The sequence below is a fragment of the Emys orbicularis genome, chromosome 9 (assembly GCF_028017835.1).
Source record: "Emys orbicularis isolate rEmyOrb1 chromosome 9, rEmyOrb1.hap1, whole genome shotgun sequence".
Lineage (NCBI taxonomy): Eukaryota > Metazoa > Chordata > Testudines > Emydidae > Emys > Emys orbicularis.
In genome coordinates, this window is record NC_088691.1 from 18,484,576 (window position 1) to 18,508,818 (window position 24,243).

At 40.0% G+C, this 24,243-nt stretch overlaps 1 protein-coding gene across 2 annotated transcripts in view; it reads right to left on the reverse strand.

Annotated features, from left to right (window-relative positions):
• AMMECR1 (AMMECR nuclear protein 1) overlaps window positions 1–24,243 on the reverse strand; it is a 106,510-nt gene that overhangs the window by 24,842 nt on the left and 57,425 nt on the right. For both annotated transcript variants that reach the window (XM_065410360.1, XM_065410359.1), the window contains one exon: window positions 1,645–1,759. In XM_065410360.1, the coding sequence (XP_065266432.1) occupies window positions 1,645–1,759 (115 nt within the window). The remainder of the gene's footprint in view (window positions 1–1,644; window positions 1,760–24,243) is intronic.

Consider the following 24,243-nt stretch of genomic DNA (forward strand, 5'->3'; position numbering starts at 1 on the left):
AACGTTATGAAAAACAGTTTCTGAACATGCTAAACTGTAGCAAGCAGACTAGACAAAATCTCAACCAGACAGTTTAAATTATTTACTACATTGATTTAATTATTGGCCTGTAAAGTTTCATTTAAAAAGTCGCTGTAGTTATTAACACTTGAAAAATTGTGGTCCAAACATATATTGTACTTCTGTAGCTCAGAGACCAACAATTCGATTGTCTAAAAAGAACTGTTCCTGGTTTAGGACGAAGCTTCAGCTCAGAGTAAATTTTTGACAGACGAGAGATAAATCATGAAAAATGGTGTTTATGGTGAAAACACTGATCGTTCCTCAAAGAAAACTTGCACCCATTTTTCTCAGCAGTAGAGAAGACATGAAGCCGTTGGCACTACCAATTAACTGTGAAATGCATTATATTTAAGCTTTCAATTACTGTACAATTGGCACTTCTGAGGCGAACGCTGGAGACAGTCACCCCAATGAAAATGAGGTCCCTTATGACCTTTACCAGTGAGAGCACCCAATTGTGGAGACTATACACCAGTTTTCAACCTGCACATACAGCCAATAGAAAAGCATTACTGTTCACAATTTTTAAAAAACGAACACTAAGCATTAGAGCTCTTTTATGTGTGTTAAACCATTATTAACACAAGACAGTGGAATTTGTTTTCTTTGTAGTGGACTAGAACATGTCCATCATTTTCATAAGTGACAAATTTTCAGTAAAACTGTCACACTCAGAAATATACATTGTAAAAAAAAAATTTTTTTTGACATAACAGCAATTGCTTCTTAACCTGTGAGGTTTTTATGCTGCTGTGCCGACAATGTGTGCAGTTTCCTTTTAACCATAACAAGTAAAGTGGATGCTGCTCTTCACAGGATAAGTATTAAATTGAAAAAATAAATGGTATATTTGGTTCTCGTTGTTTTCAAGGGATTAGTGGGGACAGGTTCTAAGTGTCCGGCTTGCACCATTTTCACTAGATAAAGTGTTATTTGGCTTCAGCCATCCATGCTTATTCCTATATCTAAATGAGGCAGCTGTGTGGGGCCTTTTTGTGTGTGTGTGTGTGCAATGAGTGCACTATGTGATTCCAGCAGCTTAAGGTCAAATGTAGTATCAGTATATATTGTCTGGTACAGCCTCTTTCTAGAGACTTATCTTGTTCTAGCAGAGCGATGGACTATGACTGTCTTGGTCTCCTCTATAACTACTATATTACAGAAAGTTTTGATCCAAAAACTAAGGATGTATTTTGGACGATGTCTATTGTAATATTGCAGAATTTAATCTAAAAACAAAAAAACAAAAAACAAACAGAACAAAAAAAAACACCACCAGACATCAATGGTGTCTTGTTCATGTCTCTCTTTTAAGAACACAGGTTTACTGTGATCATCCAGTGGGCATGAAAATGGCTCAGTTCCACTCTATGGTTTTCATACCCTGAGAACTTGCATGGTAACCCCACATCTCCCAGGAAACACCAGAGATGCCTCATCTTATGTGTATAAAAGACAACTAAGACAATAGGAGAACTACACTAAATATTCCAAAATTTCAGTTATTTTCTTATTAGTTGGGAGGAACTAGGGGATACTGGTATCAAGATAACTTTCTTTAAAAAGATCTGGAATCCTTACCTCCCAGTCCAAGTAATCACATACATCTTCAAAATTAGTGAGTAGAGACACTGAGCAGAAAAGCCGTGGCAGCTCATCCCTCGTCATTGGGGGGAAACGGCTATCTTTAAGGGCACTGTTGAAAACAAAACAAATTTTTATAGCACTTTTTTTTTTTGGCCTAAATTGAACTACCTAATGAACCAACTGGAAAAGAAAAAGGTAAGAGACAGCAAAAATAAAAGCTGATGGAATGATGATTACTCTGACAATTAATTCTTAATAGTGCAATACCCCAGTATTGCAAATCCTTTTCTCTTAGACAAATGGTTTCCAGATTTCATGGCAGGACAAGTTATATGGTTACACCAATTGACTAGATTTCTTGGGTGGTCACTCCTTGCTGAGTTGGTTTTGCTACTGGGACAGTCTTAAGGAGGAACAAATTTTGGGGGAAAATATATAAAAAACAGATCAATGACAAATCTGTTTTGAAAAGATTAAATGACATAATTTTGGGTAGGGGAAGACAGTTATGCTGGGAAAAATATATTTTGACATCTTGAAAATAATCAGAATGATAACTCTATAAAGAACTATTGTGTTTAACATATCAATGTAGACAATCTGAATGAGCAAAATACTCATGCAAATTAAGAAATGTCAACGTAAAATACTTATAATGGTACCATCAAAGAGATTCAGATTTGTGAAACTATAGGACTTGAAACTATTCTGCAAAACAGATGTATGATAAGTAATAGAGCAGCTAATGAACATCTAAGCTAATCCACTGATAACGTAAGGTCCAGTGGGCAGGTGTGCAATGTAGCAGTGCCACATCAAAGGGAAAGTGGTACCATCTACATTCATCTCAGTAACATCTGCATTACGAAAACAGGAGAGAATGGTTAACCAGATATGTACGAAACAAATGTCAAGGATAATTGTGTATTGTGCAAGATTTGGTATAAGGAGAACTGGGCAAATCGGGGGTGGGGGGGAAGGGTAAAATGAGTGCAATATACTTGCATTTATTATTTTCTAAGCTTGGGATAGGAGATACTTGTATACAAATGTGCCTATGTTTAACAAGAAAAAGAACTGATCTGGCCAACTGGTTGTTTCAGCAAAGGAGGAGAATCTAACAGGGCAGAAGCCTAGTCTAAGGAGCTACATAGTCCTCAACTGCCTTCATTTTCCACCCACTGAATGTAGGATACAGTCATTAGTTCTATGAACCCTATTTGTAAAATGACAACTCTTGGATCTGATACACAAATATGTTTCTAAAGGTGCTCAGGGTTCATTGAAATCTCTGGGTCAAATTCAGCCAGTGTGTAGTCCTATCATTGGTTCCATATAGCTAAATTTAGCTCAGATGGAGTTGTAGTGCAGAGTGCAGTAGACTCAAAAAAGTTTAAATTGAAACGGGGAAATTATAGTGTGTATACTTGACCCAGAGTTAATATTCCATTACCAACTAATGGTAAAAAGTGAATTCCTTCTTATGAAACAGCATTTTGAAAAGAATCAATATATTTTACTGTGGTGTAATGCTTGAAAACATTCAACGAAAAGCTATTGGAACTACTGAGGTGGTGAGAATTACTACAGGCCCCTTGTCAAACATTGGTAGTTTTACACAAAAAGAAGAGGAGAAAGTCCAATTTTATTTTTGGATGGAGTTAAATGTAGTTCATTGTATAGGTTGACACAGGACGAGGGGGTTGCTCTACCAAGCATTAAGGAGTATTTTAGGATGCCCAGCTTCAAACCATGGCCGATAGAGAGATTAGAGAGACAGGAAAACATGGGGAGGGTACATCAAATAGAAAAGCTAAGTATCTTTTTATGAATGAGGAATATACTTATTAGGAAGGAAAGATCGAAGCATTCTATGCCTCAGCTTTCCCACTGGGAAAATGGGGATAATACCAATCTATGTAAAGCCTCGAGAAACTCTGTATGAAACCATACTATATACATCTCAACTAAGATTATTTTTGGCAGGATTATGAAAGTACATTTGTGTATGTGATTGCCTTCGTTAGTTCATCTCAGAAGGTGATTGATATTCTCCAAGACCCCATAAAGTTATTTGCAAAACCAGCTGCACAACTGCTGCAAATTGAAAAATCAGACTCCAGTTCCTCTCCCTCCCTTGTTCCCGTGACATGGAGCAATATCAGAAAACAAAATCTATTTCAGACATGATGAAGTAGTGATAATGAGAGGGTACGAGGTCACGTTCACCCTTTATAGCTCTCCATGTGCTGTTCTTCCTGGGTTTGAGTGAGGCACTTCACAACATCATGACAACTAGCACAAATGCTAGTGGGAAAAAGTGGCAGTTTAGGAATAGACAAGTAGATGACAAGAACATGAGTAGAGCCAGACTTCTTCACACTGGTGGAATTAGAATTGACATAGCCATAAATACTGCTTACGTTGTAATCTCTGTATAATTATGTATTCTTCATCTATGGTTGAGTACCACTGCAATAACGTGTGTTTAACCTGATGTTGGTTATAAGTTACTACTTCAAGGCTTAAACTGCTATTTTTCAGTGTCACTTAACAGAACAATTCTCAACAGCAATAAGTTAATGAAACATTTTTGTTGATCAAATAACTTTGCATTACTTACTGCTGTACCTTTCCATCTCTAGAAGGGCAATGTTGTAATTATAAGTGTGATAATTACTGAATAATAAAGAAATATGCTAAGCGAACATATATACAATCCAGACACTTTCCTGCACCTCTTAAAAACCATACAGTAAGAAAAATTATGTGCGGCAAATCTCAATTTGATATTACTGATTTCTAATTTTAAAAAATCAAGATGGTAGGCCACATAAATCTATTGCCAACCTAAACCTGGCCTATATTAAAAATCATAGTTCAGTTTTTCTGACATATGCAGGTTTGTGATTTATTACTAACTAACAATGCCTACATTATTCTCACCACTTTAACATTCCTTTTTTTCCCCACACACACTGTGCCACTGGTGTAAAAATACACTGGTCGAATACACTGGCATCTGTAAGTCTGAGAGACTTAAGTCATCCTGGTGTTTTGGGTCAGGTAAGTGATTAAGTCAAAATATTAAGGCATGAGTCCGATTTTTTTAAATTAAATTGATAGTCTTGTTTCTTCTTTTAGTCAGAAAGATTATGTTTAATTAAGATTCCTTGTTACTTTTGTGAATATGCTTTATTATATTGCATTAATATGTTTGGAACTGTTCACTTTTTTATTTTTAAAATTCATTGATGAGTTTCACTGCATATTATTTTTGGGACGTTTCCCCCATCCCACAGGAAAAGATACTGCTAAAGATTATGGCAATTCATTATTAGATTTCTAGTTTCTCAGTAACATAATGTGCCTTTACAGTATTAATAGCTTATTGAGTTCTACTGATGAAAAGAGGTGGGTATTATTAAATCTAAACCAAAAATTCCAATTCTCTCAGGACCAACCTGTACAGACGACTGTTATTAGAAAACAATCTTCTAGGTACTGTGTATGCTCCGATCCACCTTTCTTAATTTGTGCAGTAATTTTGTCATGTAAAACGCATTCCGTACCAACTGAATTTGATACCTTCAGGAACCAATAAGTTGTGCAAGAGAACCTATGTAATCACATGGTCTTATTTTTGTAACCTTCACTCTCCCTCTCCTTTTCCACCTTTTATTTCATCCATCATATTTGCTTGTTACATCTTGCTTCAAATTAAAGACTAAACTCATTGGGGCAAGGAATATCTCACTATATGTGAAATCATGGGCCCAGTGAAGTTAGTGGCCAAAGTCCCAGGTATAAATTCTCAGCTGGTGCAGACTGTCAAAGCTCCACTGACTTCAACAATTTTACACTAGTTGAGGATCTGCCCGTTTGACTTTAATGAGGCCAGAAGTCATCCTATATGTTTAATGCAGAAGTCACCACAATAACACCTCAGTTCTAACTGCGGTTATTGTGTGGTTATGTGCTACTTCAATAGTAAACAAGTAACATTCTGAGAGATAATATGAAACCATAACAACATTGAGTAATGCCCGAGAACTGAGATATGAATCCTAGTACGAACCTATCAAAGACGAAAAAGGCACATGCAGCAACACAATAAGATGAAAGTCAAGTGCACAATAATAAAAATGAAAATGTACGGCCACCTCAATTTGAAGTCTGTGGCAGGAAAAAGCCCTTTGATGTTATTTTCATACTTGGCAGCTGACTGAAGGTTTTAAAATTTTAGGAAAATAAGCATTAATTGTAATTTGTATAGTATATCATTAATGTGCACCTTCACTGTACACTCTTGTAACTGCCCAGTTATATCATTATCACAAAATTACACAATATTATGGAAGTGCTGGTAACAACTCTATAGTTAACAATGAGTCAGAAGTTTTCAGTATAATAGAAGCTTTAAACCTTTATTTTGTAAGTCAGTTGAAGTGCCAGTAAGTGAAATACAGAAAGTAAACTAAGTATGATTTAATATTTTCATGATGGTCTGATGAAAAATGGATTGATACAGACAATAAGAGTTCCAAAGTAACTCCTATTCAAAAATTTGTCATTGATTGTCTGAGCTTTTCTAAAACACCATTTGCAAGGAAACTAAAACATCTGGGATCCGTGCTTTGCTCCTCATGCTCATTAATACGGTATTAATTACAAATAAGTAGTGCTTGTTTGGATCATGATGATTAACTTTGTTTTCATAACTGAAAAGAAAAGCACCAACCCAAACTGCCATATTTAGCAGCTACAAAGTAATATAGCCACTCGGGTAAAAATGGGGGACAGGAGAATAGACATCAAATTCCCTTTCTGAGCATGCTTTCTGTAGATATAAGTGATATGAAACTAAATACCCACTTGGGCCCCACACCTGTAATAATTTACACCTAGGTGCAAAAAGATAAATCAGACTTTAAAAATCTGACCACTTGTGTCAACACAAACACATATGGGAGCACATGAGCTAAGTGAACAGTTCAATTCTATAGAAAGCAGAACGTCAACATTTTGAACAACCTACATACATTTTAAATCACAATTTATAATATTTTATATCATAAGCTGTTATGAGGTCATGAAACGCAAAAAACCTATTCTACTGTAACATCTTCACAAGTTGCTCTGCCTGTGCTGGAAAGAAGGCAAAGTACCACAAGAAATCAGAGAGGCCAACATCATCACTCTCTTTAAAAACAAGGTTGACAGGAGCAACTGTAACAAATATCGTGGCATTTCCCTTCTTAGTATTATGGGAAGCGCCTTTGCCTGAGTTGTCCTGAACAGACTTCAGACCTTTGCAGACAGAATCTATCCAGAATCACAGTGCGGCTTCAGAGCTGAAAGGTCTACCATCGACATGATCTTCTCGCTGAGACAACAAGAGAAATGCAGAGAACAAAAAAAAGCCCCTTTACATAGCCTTCGTCGATCTCAGAAAGGCTTTTGACTTTGTCAGTAGAATGGACTATTTGTGCTTCTAGAAAAGATTGAATGTCCCCCCCAAACTCTTAAGCATGATTTCGATCCTTCCATGAAAACACGTGTGGCCCAGTTCAATACGATGGCTCAGTCTCTGAGGCTTTCCAGATTCGTAGCGGAGTTAAGCCAGGCTGTGTACTTGGCCCAACTCTGTTTGGGATCTTCTTCTCCCTGCTGTTGAAACAAGCTTTTGGTTCCTCAACTGAGGGAATCTACTTGCACACTAGAGCTGATGGAAAGCTGTTCAATCTTGTAAGATTCAGGAGGCCCTTATCCAATACCTCCTCTTCGCTGACGACGCAGCAGTGACAACCCACACAGAAGCCTATCTACAAAACCTCCTGGAAAGTTTTTCCAAAGCCTGCCAAGACTTCGGCTTAGTATAAGCCTAAAAAAGATGAACATAATGTGCCCAGGAGTTGAGGAAGCACCCTCCATCAAGATCAACAACTATGAACTTGAAGTGGTGAACGAGTTCACATACCTGGGGTCCTCTATCGCAGTCAACCTCTCACTTGAAACAGAACTCAACATCTGCATTGAAAAAACTGCCATAACAATATCTAGACTGAGCAAGAGGGTATGGCAAAACAACAAACTGACAGAACACACAAAGATCTGTGTGTATTGTGCATGTGTTATCAGCACACTTTTGTATGGGAGCGAGCCATGGACCTTATATTCTCATCAGGAAAAGAGGCTCAACAGCTTTCATATGAGTTGCCTTCGTCGAATCTTTGGTCAAGATATAACTTTCTCCCATTCAAGTTACAGTTCAATCCTAGAGATATAGCACACATGAAAATTGCAACTGACATGAAATTGCACATTACACAAACTTGCTTCTTGAAGGGTGAGAGTAGGTTTAACAAACAAGTTTTACAACTTTTCTGTTAAATTTAGATTCATGACAGCTTGACTAGAGGTAGTGAGGAAAATATCGAGTTGGAAAAACAAGGTGGAATACAAAGGAACTACCGAGGAAAGAAAAACTGATTAAAAAAAAAATATTTGCCAATCAACTGCTCCTTACTTCCTCAATCCCCAGAGCTCATTCACATCCATTACTGCTGATCAAGGAAAGGCATGCTGTACCAAATAGCTGAAAAGAAGTAATGCCAAGCAAGGGGGCTTCAAGTTGCTCAAACTCACTTAAGAGATGGCAATGTTTCAGCAAGAAGTCTGCTGCTCTTGAAATTAAAAGTTTTAATGGAATACATAAGCAATACCAAATCACAATGCAATGTGATAAATGCATAATTTATGGAGCAAGAAAAGAGTATTGCAACTCAAATATACTTAAAGCACATTTATGCAAGCTTGGGTGTCCTACTGAGGGTAGATCAAGTTACTGTCAATCAAGAAAAAACAAAGAATTACTGTCAGTTTTCCTTCATACAAGACATGCTACACAAGTCTCAGCTTTTCACAAATAAAATTCAAAATGGTCTATAAATTCTCTAATGCACTTTTCTGACTTTGGTTTATACTAGATTCTGGAGCACACTTCACATTTGGGATATGGAGAGGCACAGAAAACATAACTGTTGACAGCAGCTGAAGGGTACTCAAAGGGGGAGGAGAGGGAATGAAAAAAAAATCACAGAAATGGGAAAGAGAAAAAGGACTTGTTTAGGGTAGTCCAAGAATAACTAACAGGATGAAATTTAGCAAAGAAAAATTAAGCTGATATCAGTAATATTTCTTAATACTGAGTATTACTGGATTGTAAAATCTCCCCCAAGGAAAGCTGCTGCACCACTTGGATAATTTGTCAGATGGATAAAGCAAACTGCAATACTAAAGTATTTTCCATCTGTAATTTCTATGTAAAAATTGGTATGACTTTATGAAGGAACACATACTAGAATATGGAAATGCTAAAAACATCACTTACCTGACTGCAATCAAAACTTCAATCTTCCACACGATAGCACCTAACCCTGGAATCCAACCTCTAAGCTACAACTCATGAGTCTCAAGGCAAAAAGCATTCAAATAAGTCATTTTGGTGCATGTGCTTGCTTTGGAATAATGGATATGTCCAGTTGTAATTGGATTGCAATTTTGTTAATGACAAATATTTAATCAGTCACAAGTGACAGGCAGTGCATTTCTGGTTAGTTAGTGCATGTTTTGTGAGGTGTTCTGAGATACGAGGCTGAACGGCACATGGAGATAGCCCAAAGAAGTAAAATACACACTATAAATGCACAATTTGGAGTGTGTTATTGATAGTTGGAAAGATTAAAATGAAGGAATTGCTGATAAATGGGAAAGCGCACTCCTGTAATGACAAATCAAGGTGAAGTGACTTCCCAAAGCACACAACTGATCAGTGGTAGAGGAGGGAACAGAACCCAGGTGTACAGATTCCCAGTGCTCTACAAGTCTCTCTCCTAGACTAGACTGCCTATGATTGCTAGCCCTCTAACTCTAGACATTCTATAAAAGATACAATTGTATCTGCCATAAAAAGGCTAACTTGGTGGTAGGGAGTGAAAAATAAGATCTTTGACAACAACCAAGATTTTATCTTAAATTATCTAAAATAAGTCCCTTTCACCTCCCAACAAAGTAAAACTCAACGTAATAACTTCAATTCTTATTGTCAAGGAGCCTTAGTCAGATTTGGCTTCACAAATTTGTTTGCAGCTTACTACAAAAGCATTTCAAAGGTAGCGTGTTTTAAGCTATTGTACGTGAGCAGGAAAGTAACCATAATAACTTGAGCGAAAAATAAATGGAATTTAGACTAGGCAACTAATTAGAGAGTCTTCTTTCAATTTATGAAATAAAACTTTAAATTGATTATTATGTCATGGTTTTCATAACGGTTGATAGTAACGGGAATTACAAATTCAGGTTTTGCCAGTAAATCTTGATAGTAAAACCAATCTTTCCTAGGGTTTAATGGATTCAGCAAACAGAAACAAGAGAAGAAAAAACCCTGAGAGTTAGATCCCAGCATACAAGATCTTTGGTTATGTCTACACAGCAAATAACCAAAAAACCCAACAACCCAGTGAATCTCAGAGCCTAGGTCTACAGACCCAGCTTGCGGGGCCTGTACTACAGTGCTAAAAATAGCTGTGTAGACGCTCAGGCGCTGAAGCGTGGGGAGCAGGGTGGGTCTATTTTCAGCACTGTGGCACAAGTCCGGGACTTGCTGCTGCAAGGGTGTTTTTTTCCTGCCATCTAAACCTACCCTTAAAGAACATCCAAGTAAGGTCATGTCTATATGTACAGCGCTGCATCAGCACAGCTGTGCCAATACAGTGAGCCGCTGCAGAGCGTCTGGTGAAGATGCTCTATGCCTGGCAACGGGAGCGCACTTCCATTGGCATAAAAAAACCACCTCAGTGAGCAGCAGAAGCTATGTCGGTGGGAGCACTTCTCCCGCCGACACAGCGCTATGCACATGAGCACTTATGTCAGTATAACTTCTATTGCTCAGGGGGTGGAATATTCACATCCCTGAGTGACAAGTTTTGCCAGCATATGTGGTAGTGTGAATATAGCCCAAGTCAGATACTGAGAGAAGTATTCAAATTACTTAATAACAAACAAGGCAATTATAGGATCCTAAGGTTTGTATGCGTTACATACAGTTGACAGTAGGTCAAAAAAATATTTGCTCATTCACAAAAATCTCTCTGCAGAAGGTTGAAACAACCACCCATTATAGAAAATTAATGTCTGTTACAAGAATTGGGATCCAACAACATTGGCAGGCAACTGTATCTTCTTATTGAAATAGAATTCATTTGGAAAGGTTTTCTCTACATCTGTATTTATCGCATTTTAATGTAAGCATTACTTAAGGAAAGTAAACAATTTTTAAAGGCAAACAACTAAGAAAAATAGGATTAGGATACCTCGTACAGCAATATTTGAATATGGATCATAAGTACATGCAAATGCCTAGCATGGAGAATGTCTTTCACTTCAGTACAGATATGCCTACAACAATTCAAACTTCCACACCCCATATGCCATTATTTACATATGAATGGATGCCATTACATGCAAAACATTTGAAGTTCTATAAGAGCTGCTAGAGTAAAGATCACTTGAACAACTAATGTGCTGCTAATACAACTCAAATGTTCTAATTTATTGGTGCTTTCTAAACACATTGTGCTTTTTATGCTCCAGGCTCATTTCCCCCTTCTCCCTCACAACCAAACGTGGGATCAGAGAATTAAAAAAAAGCAGATTCTCATCTAGTTACACATGGGCGGTGGGTGAACCCCGGGCTTGGGGAAGCTAGCCCCACCCCTTCTGCCCAAGGTCCCTCCCCTTCTGTGCCCAGCCCCCACTGTGGCCCCTGCCCCAGGCTAGCGCCTCCCCTCCCTCTCCCCCCAAGCCTGCCAGGCAGTGCAGCCCCAGTATCCCCGGCCCGGGAGCGCCAAAGAGCAACCTGGGAAAGGATACACCGCAATGTTGCCAATCTGGCATTTTTGCAACCACTAAAAGTTTACTAAAACTGCTGACTGATATCTAAACCAAATATGTCCTTCAGAACACACCTGCAACATGTATGGATGAACTTGATATTACCTAACGTTCCATTAATTTCAACAGACTATCAGTAAAGGAGTAGGAAGAGGAAAAGTACAGCAGAATTTTTTAAAGAAGCTGATGGTAGTGTTTAGAATAATCAGTGTTCAGGTCAGGAAAGCAGACACGGGCTGCTGATGGCAGAACAAAAGAGGCACTACAGACGAGGCAAGAAAACCACTGATACCAAAAGGCTGCATGAAGGTGAGACCTCAGGACACAAAAAAGCATGGGATGAACCAGCTAATATGGTCAGTTAAGCCAGGTATCAGAATTGTGTAAGATGACACGACACATTTTATATAATGTCACTGATCTTATTAAATTATATTTACGTAGCAAGTTATTTTTTTAAAAATTGTATTAACTAGAAGCTAATCTCTCTGCATTAAAGAAAGCCAGTTTCTCCCCTTTACTCATAATTAAATGTACATACAGTAGTACTTTCAAAGCAAGTTAAAACATTAAGTTTCAGCAGCATTGTTAAGTAGACATCATATTTTCAGCACCCAAAAGCATGCTCGCAGCATTTCATAGTACAAAGATTGACACAGTACCTATCCCAAACGTTTACAACAGAACTTTAGATGTCATAAATAGGGGTAACAAATATATGAGAATTACAGCAATGAGATCACATATTACTCAGATGTAGGCATATGAACATCCTGGTGAACCAATTAAAAGGCTTCATTCAAAAAGATATATTGATGACTCACTTGTGAGCATCAATGAAACACCAAATTTTAAGGAGGAATCTGAATAAGGACAGGGAAGGCATTCAGTATTTATACGTGGCATAGACAGAGGCATGAAGAGGTTTGTAGGAGAATTGTACAAACTGGACATTGAGGCTAGCATCTCTATAGGCTATGTAGCCATGAGTAGAGAATTATGTAGGTTATTGGAAATTAGGTCAAGAAATTTAAATATAATTCAGTGGAGGGAGAGGCAGTGGAGACATTCAAAGATGAGGGACAATACAAGTATTATTCTACTTTTGCAGATAAGATAAATGAAGCACAGAGAGGTTAGTGACTCATGCAATTTAAGTGGTTTGCATACAATGAGTCAGTGATAGAATCAAGAATAGAACTCATGTCAGGACTTCCAAAACCTATTCTTTAATTCTATTACACCCATTCTTTTACACTGTACTACTCCTGAGAGAATTCTGAGCCAAAAAAATAAAAATTCTACGCACACACAAAAATTCTGCATATTTTATTTATCAATAAATAAATATGGAGGCTCCAGCATGGTAGTGGGGACCACAGGCCACTAGTTGCACAGAGATGGGAGATTGCCCTGAGTCCTTCCCCCCCTCTGGACATGGACTTGGTGATGAGGCTGCACCCAACCCTGACACAGTGCAAGGGCCAGGCCTGTTCCAGAAACACCCTGAGGCCTTGCCCTGCCCCTCCATGCCCGGCGTCCAGAAACACCCTGAGGCCGTGCCCCTCCTGCCACGCATGCCCAGCCCTGACTCCCCGATCCAGGTATGGGCCAGGCAGGCTCAGCCAGGAAGGATTGAAGTGTGGAGGGGCTTAGTGCGGGGTGAGAAGGTTCTGTGTAGGGCAATCTGGGTGAAGGCAGCTCATTGGGGGGTTCCGGGTGCAGGGGGAATGGGGCTCTGCAGGGGGGATCTGGGTGCAGTTGGTTGGGGCTCAGTGGGGTGGGGGTCCAGGGGGGTCCAGTTGCAGGGGAGGTGGGGCTTGTTGGGGTGGAGGTCAAGCACAGAGGGCTCAGTGTGGGGTGATCTGACTGCAGGGTGGTGGTCTGGATACATGAGAGATGGGCAGACAGGGGAGCTGCTCCCCATACAGTGACCCTTCCCCCTACAGCTGAGGAGCGATGGGGGGCAGGAAGCATGAGGGGGGGGGGTGCAGATCTTCCTGCAACCAGGGGAGGTTTCTGGGGTGGGTCTTAGTTGGCCCCAGCCCCGGCAGCTCCTTGCAGGGGAAGAGGAAGTCCCGTCCTCCCCTGCCCCCAGCCGAGCAAGGACTAGCAATTGAACCTGGCACAGGGTAGAAGCCACAAGCCAGGGCATCCCTAGCCCTACTCCCACCCCAAAATGACACATCCGCACTTCTGGGGAGGTGTACATGACTGCTCTTGCAGCTGCCCTTTGCTTCCCCATCAGAAAGGCATTTTTCTGAGGGTAAGTAAAAAAATCTGCAGGGGACATGAATTCTCCCTCCAGGAGGAACTGGACTTACACTTTTACTGCTGTGCAGAACATAACAGTATGGCTCCCAAAGAATTAATCAAAACAAGACTAATTAATTCAAATGCGATTAATCCAATTTCAGAAAAGGAATTTTCTATAACAAACTGCAGTAATTGATTTTGCTACAATAAGCAGTGTATTAGAATAGGAAATATGGCAAATATAGTAAATTTACAACCAATTATGGTAACTGTTTTGACACTCACTGTAGCCAGCAATTCATATATACCCAAGAGTGGCTATGAAATATTTGTTAAAGACCCAACTTGGCAAGATAGTTCCCCTTTTCACAAAGAAGGTACATTAGACATTTATTGTAAAGGCTCTTTGAAGTCCTAGTGGCTTCATATCGGTCTGAAAGATATTCTCTGTGCCATACCACCAGAATTGCATTTAGCAGAAATACTCTAGCAGAAGACACCTTGATGTAAAAGAAAGGGGACTGCTGGAAAGATATGTTGCTTAAGGGCCCCTGGACCTTGTGCACCAGTTGGTCCAAAACACCCTGAGAATTAATGACCTGTAAGGCACACTGCAAAGCTCACCTATTCTTTTTGGCTTTTGGAGAGTGGGGAGATGCATGAAGGTAAAGAGTGACAACAGGTGTCATGAGTTTCACAGGTGTGTATTAAGGTTTATTGTTTTTTCCCCATTGTTGGTTGATGTTAATCCCCCCCCCCCCTTAGTTTTAACAGAGAGGGAATTAGGACATTCTTGTCACACACATCATCAATATCTTCTTAATGAACCCCCTCCCAGCAGATATCAGCATAAGTCAGCGTGGCAAAGCTAGACAGACAAGCAGCTTCCACCATGTAACACAATGCTGCTAATTTTTAAATTAGAAGACCTAGTGCAAAGAGTGCAGCACTCTAGAGAACAAGCATATTACCTGTAAGATTCTCCTACCTTTCTCTGCGTAGGAAAGCAGACAGCCTGATGATTAACATCGCACACATTAAATTGATTAAAAACTGGCTAACTGATAAGTGTCAAAATGTAAATGTAAACAGGAAATCATTACCAAGCAGTTGTATTTCTAATGGGGTCCCACAGGGACTGGTTCTTGGCCCTACACTATTTAAATTTTTTATCAATGACCTGGACAAAATCATAAAATCATCACAACATTTGCAGATTACATAAAGATTGGGGGAATGGTAAATACTGAAAAGGACAGGCCATTGATAAAGAATTATTTGGATCACTTGGTAAGCTGGGTGCAAGTTAACTAGCAAACAATATGTGTTTTAATATGGCTAAATGTAAACATCTAGGAACAAAGAATGTTGGCCATACTTACAAGATGGGACACTCAATCCTGGGAAGCAATGTCTCTGGAAAAACATGTTGGGGTCCTGGTGGACAATCAGGTGAACATGAGCTTCCAGTGCAATGCTACGGCCAAAAGGACTAATATGATTCTTGGATACATAAACAGGGAATCTTGAGTAGGTGTAGCGAGATTACTTTATCTCTGTATTTGGCACTGATCTGACCTCTACTGGAATATTTGGCAATTTTATAATCAAGATTGAATTAAAAAGAAAAGAAATACTCTAGTTCAAAAGAAAATACTTTGAGAAATCAATATGGCCTGTGTTATACAGGAGGTGAAACGAGATCACCATATGGGCTGTTCTGGCCTTGAAATCTATGCATCTACCAATCTCACATTTGACAATTCTCTCACAATCTTGATTTATTGCCAGCAGAAATTTGCCAACATAAATATGAACTGCAAAAAGTTATTCAGATGTATCATCAAATCACTTGAATGCAAGGAAAAGTATTTGTTTACATTGTCTTACTTTTTGGGCAGACTGCAAAATTTCCAGGAAACAAAATAGCTGTGAATGACGTTTCACTTCCTGAACCCTCCCTTGCAGTTGTGAGGCAGACAGGGAAAGAACAACACTTGTGTTTCCTGAATGTTGTGTCGTTAACTGGCAGGGCACAGTGGTAATTTTTTAGAATAGTCTCGTTGCAATTTGGTTCAGAGATCATGCTGTTAGTGCTAAACCTTCCTGAATTAGTGCAGTGTAGCAGGCAATGTCAACTTCTAGTGTCAGGTGATGGAGACAAAAACATCAATTTGGCATTTTTGCTTTTTTAACCAATTTCTCAAATTTCTTAAATTAGGAGTATGAGATTTGGAGGAAACATTCTGGCATTCACTTGCATAGAAATCCATGTCCTCATTCTTCTGGTAGTTTGAATTCAGCCACCTCATCTTGAATGTCATATTCTTGGTTTCTAGTCAAGCAGATTAATGAACATGACAATATGAAAAAACTATTAATACAAGCAGGTTTGTATCCTATTTAATAATTTTGCAACAAAAAATATGATGGAAGTGATAGTCCCCAGCAATTTGGAAAGGATAAATTGTTCATCTCCTATTGGAATTAATAATTTATGGTATTATATTTTATATAATTAATTAATAATTATTCCAAATGGGAGTAATATAACATACTTCCCTTAAAAACCCACATCCCTCTCTTCAGATTTATCAAGAGGAGACAAGCTCTTTTACATATTGCTCTATTTTTCCTATATGCTTCAAAATGGCTTGTTGTAACATTTACCTTTGAAAGAGAAAAAAATGTATATTAATCTTAAACAACTCGGAGTGAATGACCTATTAGTCCCCAGTTAAATATACCTTTAATGTTTATACCATATACCTTTAATGTTCACTTAAACAGAGTTCTTTTAAAAAGCAAAAAGTCCAGTTAGATTTGAAAGACTAAATTAAATTTTAATTAAAAAGATAAAAAATAAGTAATCAAAAACCCAGAAGACAGGAATTCTTTAATATTTAAAAGTCCTTATGGCCTCTTTGCAAGTGATCACAATTTCTTCAAGTTCAGTAACTTTAAATATTGCATCTAATTGTTCATTCATCTTTTTAATCAAGTTATATAAAGTTAGCAAAGTAAATTCTCTATCTCTGGATGAGATGAAAACATCCATGGTGTGAGGATGATGTTGGTGTGAAAGGGATGCAGAAAGCCCAGTGGGCACATCCAAATCCAGGCCTCCGTTCCAAAATTGATCCCACTCTCAAAAATTTACCATATGGCTTTTGTTGGCTATATTAGGGTTGCCAACTTTCTAATCGCACAAAAATGAACACCCTAGCCCCACCCCTTCTCTGAGGCCCCGCCCCTTCCCTGAGGCCCAACCCACTACATTCCCCCTCCCTCGGTGGATTGCTCTCCCCCACCCTCACTCACTTTCACTGGGCTGCGGCAGGGGCTCCGGCTGGGGGTGCAGGCTCTGGGGATGAGGGGTTTGGGGTGCAGGAGGGGGCTCCAAGTTTGGCAGGGGCTGAGGGCTGGGGCAGGAGGTTGGAGCTTGGAGTTGGGGTGCGGGCTTACCTCGCGTGGCTCCTGATCAGTTGGGGGGAGGGAGGCTGGCTAAGGCAGGCTCCCTGCCTGTCCTGACACCGTGTTGCAGCGCTAGTAGGCGGGGGCGAGGGGGGGGACGGGACAGGAGGCTCCGTGCATGCTGCTCTCACCCATAGGCACCGCCCCCCACAGCTCCCATTGGCTGGGAACTGGCCAAAGGAGCGTGCAGCTACCACAAACTGTGCATGCCAAATGAGTAATTGTACATACAAAAAAAAAAAAGGGGGGGGGGGCTGTGAAATGGGACCACCACTGTTTCTAACTAAATATTTAATCAGCCCCATTGCAATGTTTGTCACTATGGAAATTCTGCTGTAGATCTAGCGGACAAGTACGTTCCCAACTTTGTAGCCTGGTCTGACAATCAAGCAAATAAGTATAATTGGATGTTCTTCACTGAGTTTGACACCAATGGCCCTACACCAAAAGAGAGGAACTGAAAAAATCAAAATAAAAGAATGTCTGTAGAACTCTCTACCAATTTTAAAACAATCCTAGATACAACTGTTACATTGATCTATTTCTATGGGTTTCTCTCTTCTAGCTGCAATTTGCAGTGCTTGTAGTTTAGTTAATCTATGAAAGCAACCAAAGGTGCCTTGCTAACCACTTACACCCTTGATGAATTACTTAGTAAGGATGTGTTGGACTCTAAGCAGCACAACTTTTCTGAATTAAAGCTATCACAAGCTTAATATTGTGTCTTCAGTGGCATACAAATTAGATTGTGAAATCCACTTATAAAACTATGTACAGTACTGTCCCTCTAATAAGAGCTATTATGCATTGTAGTACTAACAAATATAATTTTTTCAGTTAAAACAATGCTATACTGCACTCTTTAAATTGTACATTAATCATAATTTGCTCGACAATTCAAAAAGCGAATATTGGTTCTTTTATAAATTCACCATCATCCTACAATTTAAAAACATACAGAGAAGGTTATAGGGTTTGTTAGTGTCATTTACAGAGTTTTAGAATTTAGGCTTTCATGTGCAAGGGGAAAGACCATGCACCAAACATTGATTTTAATGGCTGTGCTCAAAGGGGGCAAAAACAACGAGGAGAGCTTGTGGCATTTTAGAGACTAACAAATTTATTTGGGCATAAGCTTTTGTGGGATATAGCCCACTTCATAAGATGCACGGAGTGGAAAATACAATAAGCAGGTATAAATATACAGCACATGAAAAGATGGGAGTTGCCTTACCCAAGTGGGGGTGGGGGGTCAGTGCTAAAGAGCCCAATTCAATACCAACTCATGCTGCCTGAAACATAAGTGAAACCAAAATTTTAATATATGGTGCAATCCTGTTCTCACTAAATTCAGTGGTACTTTTATCTTGGACTTCAGCAGAAGTAGGTTAATGCCCCAAGGAAGCCTCTCTGTGATTTGCTATATACCCCACAGTAGAACTAAAAAGGTTAACTGGAGATGGAGAGCTCAATCAAAGCACCCGAAGGCTGGGCCAGGCCCAAACAAAGATAAGGCCCAGCTGTGGAAGGAGCTGGGTGGTGAGCATAAATGGAGGAAAACCCAGGTGAGAAAGACCCTGCAGGCCAAGAAGGGAAGAACCTCATGGGCCTTCTGTAGTTATTAGAGTGCAGAAGACCAGCCTCAAGGCAGCAGATGTACACTAAATCCAGGGAGATGCTTTTGGCAAGGGTCTGAAGGAAGGCCAAGGTAGGAAGTGGTCCATGGAGATAGCAGAGAGTTCAAGAGAGCAGGCCCCTTAGCTGCTTGCCACAGGGTTCCTGGACTGGCAGCCAGAGAAGAGGCAGGGCCTGGGTTCCTCTACTGATCCACTTGAAAAGATGGCACACAAACACTGATGCAAGGAGGACACTCTGGGAGCTGTTACTCTGCACAAGAGTGAAAGGACAACACTGCAGAGCCTGGGAAGGGATGAAGAGACTGCAGAACAGTGAGCATGGTTGGGGGTGATTATTTGAATTTAGTTTATTGGACTTTATTTACCCTGGAAGGGGTGGGATTAACAGTGACCTGGATGGAGAGCTGAATCATGAGAAGAGACACCACTACAATGCTGGAACAGCTGCCAGCAGGGCATGTTAGAGGAGCAGAGCCTTGAATATATGCCCAGCCACGAGAGGGTGTGCCAGTGGTGAGTTCACTCTTCTACACACACTTTGGAGTTGGTTATCTATCTTTCTTGTATGTAAAATATGTCTTTCTGCCACTAGATGCTACTGTTACAGAGAAGCTTTCTGCAAGGTTACAACCATTGCATATGGCTTCAACCATCTGAAAGCCCAACAGCCATTAGTAGAGTGCAATGAATTATTATTAATTAAATGTGATGATACAGAAGTGGGTGGGCCAGGTAAAATTCAGAAAGTGCCAATTTGAAACACAAAACAATTGAAAGTTGGTTTATAGCTAGGAGGACTGAGTTAACGTTTTCCACAACATTAGATTTTTCAGCTTATAAAGGTTCTGCTAGTGTTAGATTTAAATTCCATCCACACCTGTTTTGGGAGTTTGGGTATTTTCTTCACCACATACCACAAAATAATAATTATGGCTCATTATCTATGCTCTGCAGAAGCAAAGGGAAGAAGGTAACAAAAACAAGAGAGATGTACAATTAAATAGTATTCGGTGGATATACAATTCATGAAATGTCATGGTTATGCTTCAAATTGCATATTTAACAAATGTATTTGATTAACCTGAGTAGATTATATGGTATAATGGCTTCAATTAGAGTTGTAAACCTCCATTTTCAGGCTTTTCTGCATAAGAGACACATTTATCTGTCTGCATATGGAATCAATGTGGAGGAAGCTCTCTGACAGCCTTGCTGAACATGTGAGAGTTAGAGGGTTTTTTTGTAATAATCACTCTAGAACCTTTCATGACCATTTACATTGTTTTACACTTAATACATTTCTTCTTTAAGAAAATTTCAACAATTTAGTAGATTAGCTGCTTCTTTCATTTAAGACTAATTGTTCTGATAATTGATGGTTGGGCTTGGCAGAATATTTATCTAATAATTAAAAAAGTTCCAGATTTCATTACAAGACCTGAATTCCACACCATACCACAGATGAGACATCAACTTGTTCTCTCTTTAGCAAAGTATATCTATCACACTGTAGTTATTCACTTCTGCCTTGAGTAATAACAAAAAAGTATATTACTCTGTGACCGACATGGCAATTTCCTGCAATATCTTTGGGAGATCTTGTTGTTAAGTTTGTTTATCATTGTGGGCTAGGGACTGTATGTAATTCCATAGGGGAGGACGTCCACAGCTCCTCCGGAAATTAACAGTGTAGTGCGATTAGGCAAATTCACTCAGGTTGCAACACCTCTGGAGAGGTACTACCACCTAGAGAGGCTTGCATATACTGGTTCCAACTGGATTCTTCAGAGGCCAATAGACACAGAAAAAACTTTTGGATAAATAGCCCGAGTTTAAACCAACTCAGGAACTTCCTTCTGATACAGCAAACAGACAATAGGACCTTCTGTCCTAGCAAGGGTTGGAAGGGTTTTGGCCTACTGAGACGCCATACGACTGATGGGTGACCTCTGAAACTTATCAGCATGCATATCATTTATGATTTTTAATGTTTTCTCCATAATGCTTTCACCTTAAGAATAAACATCCTTGCTTATAAGGAACTATGTGGTAACTTTTAACTGCTGGCAATCACACTGCTTTCTCTTCAAAGGATATGAACAAAGCGCAGACAGTTGGCATGCTTAGGCAGTCTGGCTTGGTGGGAATATCACAGTGTAAGCAAGGAAGTGTGCCGCCTAGGGGAAAAACCCCCACTCAAGAGGGGGAGAGAGAGGCAGGTCTCTGCCAAAGAAAGGTGACTGCTGAGGAACCTGGAGCTTAGAATGAGTGCTCTTGGGGGGCCATGGAGAGGAAATAAAGGTGCAGATGCCCTGAACTGTAGCACTCTTCTTTTAGGGAAATTTCTCCTTTCCTCTCACTGCTTTTATAAGAGTCTGTCCCTCTTCTATGAGTGTCATGGGAATTGCTTCAAATTCAATTGCTTTCTTCTTGGATATTAACATTAAGAAAAAAAATGGTTACTCTTCATATCTTATTACTCATTATTTGTAAAGATTAGGTAACAATATCTGAAACAAAGATTAGTTACTATTGCCAGTGGAACTGTCTTAATTTATATCCGTTTGTTTACATAAAAATAGCATCTTGATTTGATGTTTCTTAACTAGGTTTCAATATGAAAGAAAACAGTAAAATGAAAATCAGGATTTATGATAAGGGACAACTGTCTTACTCCAGCTTCACTGCAGTAACTGTGGCACATATGGGAAATACTCAATTGCATCTTTTAATGTGAGACTTTAGAGCTATAACTCAGGCTCTGGCAACTGAATGACACAACTGTTGTCTTTCAGAGGTGTTAACCCCTCCCTCCCCCGAAAGACAAAAGTTTTGCCGGGACAAGTGCCAGTGTGAACAGCACGTTGTTGGCAGGAGAGCGCTCCTGCCAACAAAGCAAACACTGCTCGTTGGGGGTGGAGGTTTTTTGTCCACAGGGGGGCTGATAAACAGCAGCGACACTGCACGACTTTTAGCAGCATGGCTGTAGCAAGGCATCCATGTGGCTAAAAGCTGTGTTGTGTAAACGTAGCCTTAGATCTAGGCTGCCATTATCATATCAAGATAACAATACAATGTTAATCTCTTACGTGCTAGGGCTGTTCACCATGTTTGCAATGGAGATGTAAATCTGTGTGTGGGCATATTGGTTTGAATTTGAGTCCATGGCATCTCCATTTCTTACAAAATGAAATGGGATAAGATCAAACAATCCCTCTGGAATACCACATGTGATACAAACTGATACAAACTGAGGACAAGGCACAGTCAGCCCTCAACTCATGGGACTCTATCCCAGTTCACTCCTGCTGAGTCTCATACATGGTGAAGGATACCTTAATGCACTGTGCTGAAAGTTACTATGTTATGGCTCAAACTGAACCTCCACTTCATATTTCCTTAAGACCAGCGATAGGGACAATCAATCTTCATCAATTTTTTTCTATGTATGGAGGAGTCAAGGCCAATGTATGCCAAAACTCATTACAGATTAAGCTGTGATTAGCTAGTACCTGTGCCAAGCAATCTGCATAGTATATTTAAACTAGGGAATCCCACACTTTGTTGCCTCTGTAGGCAAGCACATCTTTGCATTCCTTCATTTCTACCCCTCCAAGCTCCCTATGTTAATGGATAGCATTAACCTGATCTTTGTTCTATTGACAGTTAGAGGTGGACAGGCAGTAGATCGGGGTGAGCAAACTTTTTTTGGCTTGAGGGCCACATCGGGTTTGTGTGTGCCTCACCAAACAGCCAGGTGTGGCCCGCCCCCCACCCCCTATCCAACCCCCTCTGCTTCTCGCCCGATGACGGCCCTCCTGGGACTCCTGCCCCATCCAAACCCCCCCCCCCGTTCCCTGACAACCCCCGGACCCCCCGCCCTGACTGCCCCCCACTGCCCCATCCAACCCCTCCTCTCATTCCTGACTGCCCTCACCGGGACCCCTGCCCCATCCAATCACCCCTTCTCCCTGACAGCCCCCGGAACCCCTACCCCTGACTGCCCCCTGCCTCCCCATCCAACACTGCCCCAGGAGCTCACAGCCCTGCCGCCCAGAGCATTGCGCCAGTGGTGCAGTGAGCTGAGGCTGCGGGGGAGCAGTGGGGGAGGGGCCAGGAGCTCAGGGGCCGGGCAGGAGGGCCGCGAGCTGTAGTTTACCTACTTCTGTGGTAGATGGTGCTAGCTAGATAGCAGGGGCTCCACGTGTCCCCCATTTCCTCCTCCTGGTTTTCCGACTGTCACCAAAATCAGTATGTTTCTGCCCAATGATGCATAACACATTCCCTGAAATTTTGGAATTATGGTGTTCAAAAGTTATCATATTACACCCAAACAGAAAAATGCCATCAAGCTGAATTTAAGCCTCGCAAGATCTGCCAAATGTAAATTTCCACTACAATCCTGTCAATTACAGTTCCTCATAGTTTTACATTCCCTACCCCAAATAAGTCTGTTAGTAGCAGCTAAAAATATTCATGTGCAAATAAGAGGCAGTTTTAAAAAGCAGCACAGGCAAAAGCTTCGGTTGGACAACATTGTCTTATTGCCTCAATTCTATAACTTAAGTATTCAAACAGTACATATTTAACCCACCTGAATACCAGTGAACTTGAAAATTCACTCACTCAAGATTACTACAGAACATAAAAGTGTAGGGAGAATATGCATGGCCAGGAGACTGAAATGGAAAGCTTGTGCATACTAATAAAATATGTTATATAATATGTTCTTCCCATAAAAATTAAAGGCCAGATTCTTCTCCCTTGGAAGTTAATGGGAGTTTTTGCCATTGACTTCAGTCGAGCATGACTGAGCCCAAAAATATGAAGTGATTTATGAAGGGTCTGGTCAGTTCTTACAGTAACTTATCTTTCAACTACTGCACAAATTGTGACATGTACAACTAAAATTTTCTAGCTCAGGAGGTTATACTTCAGGAAACTTTTAGTTAACTTCTCTCAAATCAAAGCACTAAAATTTTGATACTTGTTAAGCAGCTATAAATATTCTGTTTACAGATAATCCGAGGTATTTAAAATATAGATGTAATATCCATTATCTCTCATTCCATAATTCCACCTGCTTTGAAACTCTATTTTAAACAACAAATAGGTTTCAGCCACTTTCTAAAAAGCAGAACTCCAAAGAGTCTCCCCCTGAATGTCAGAAATTCATCCCTACTACACACGGGTTTTGTGAAACTATGCAACAGTCCTCGGTAACCTACATGTTTTCAAAATGTATTTTCACACATTTGTAAACTTTCATAAG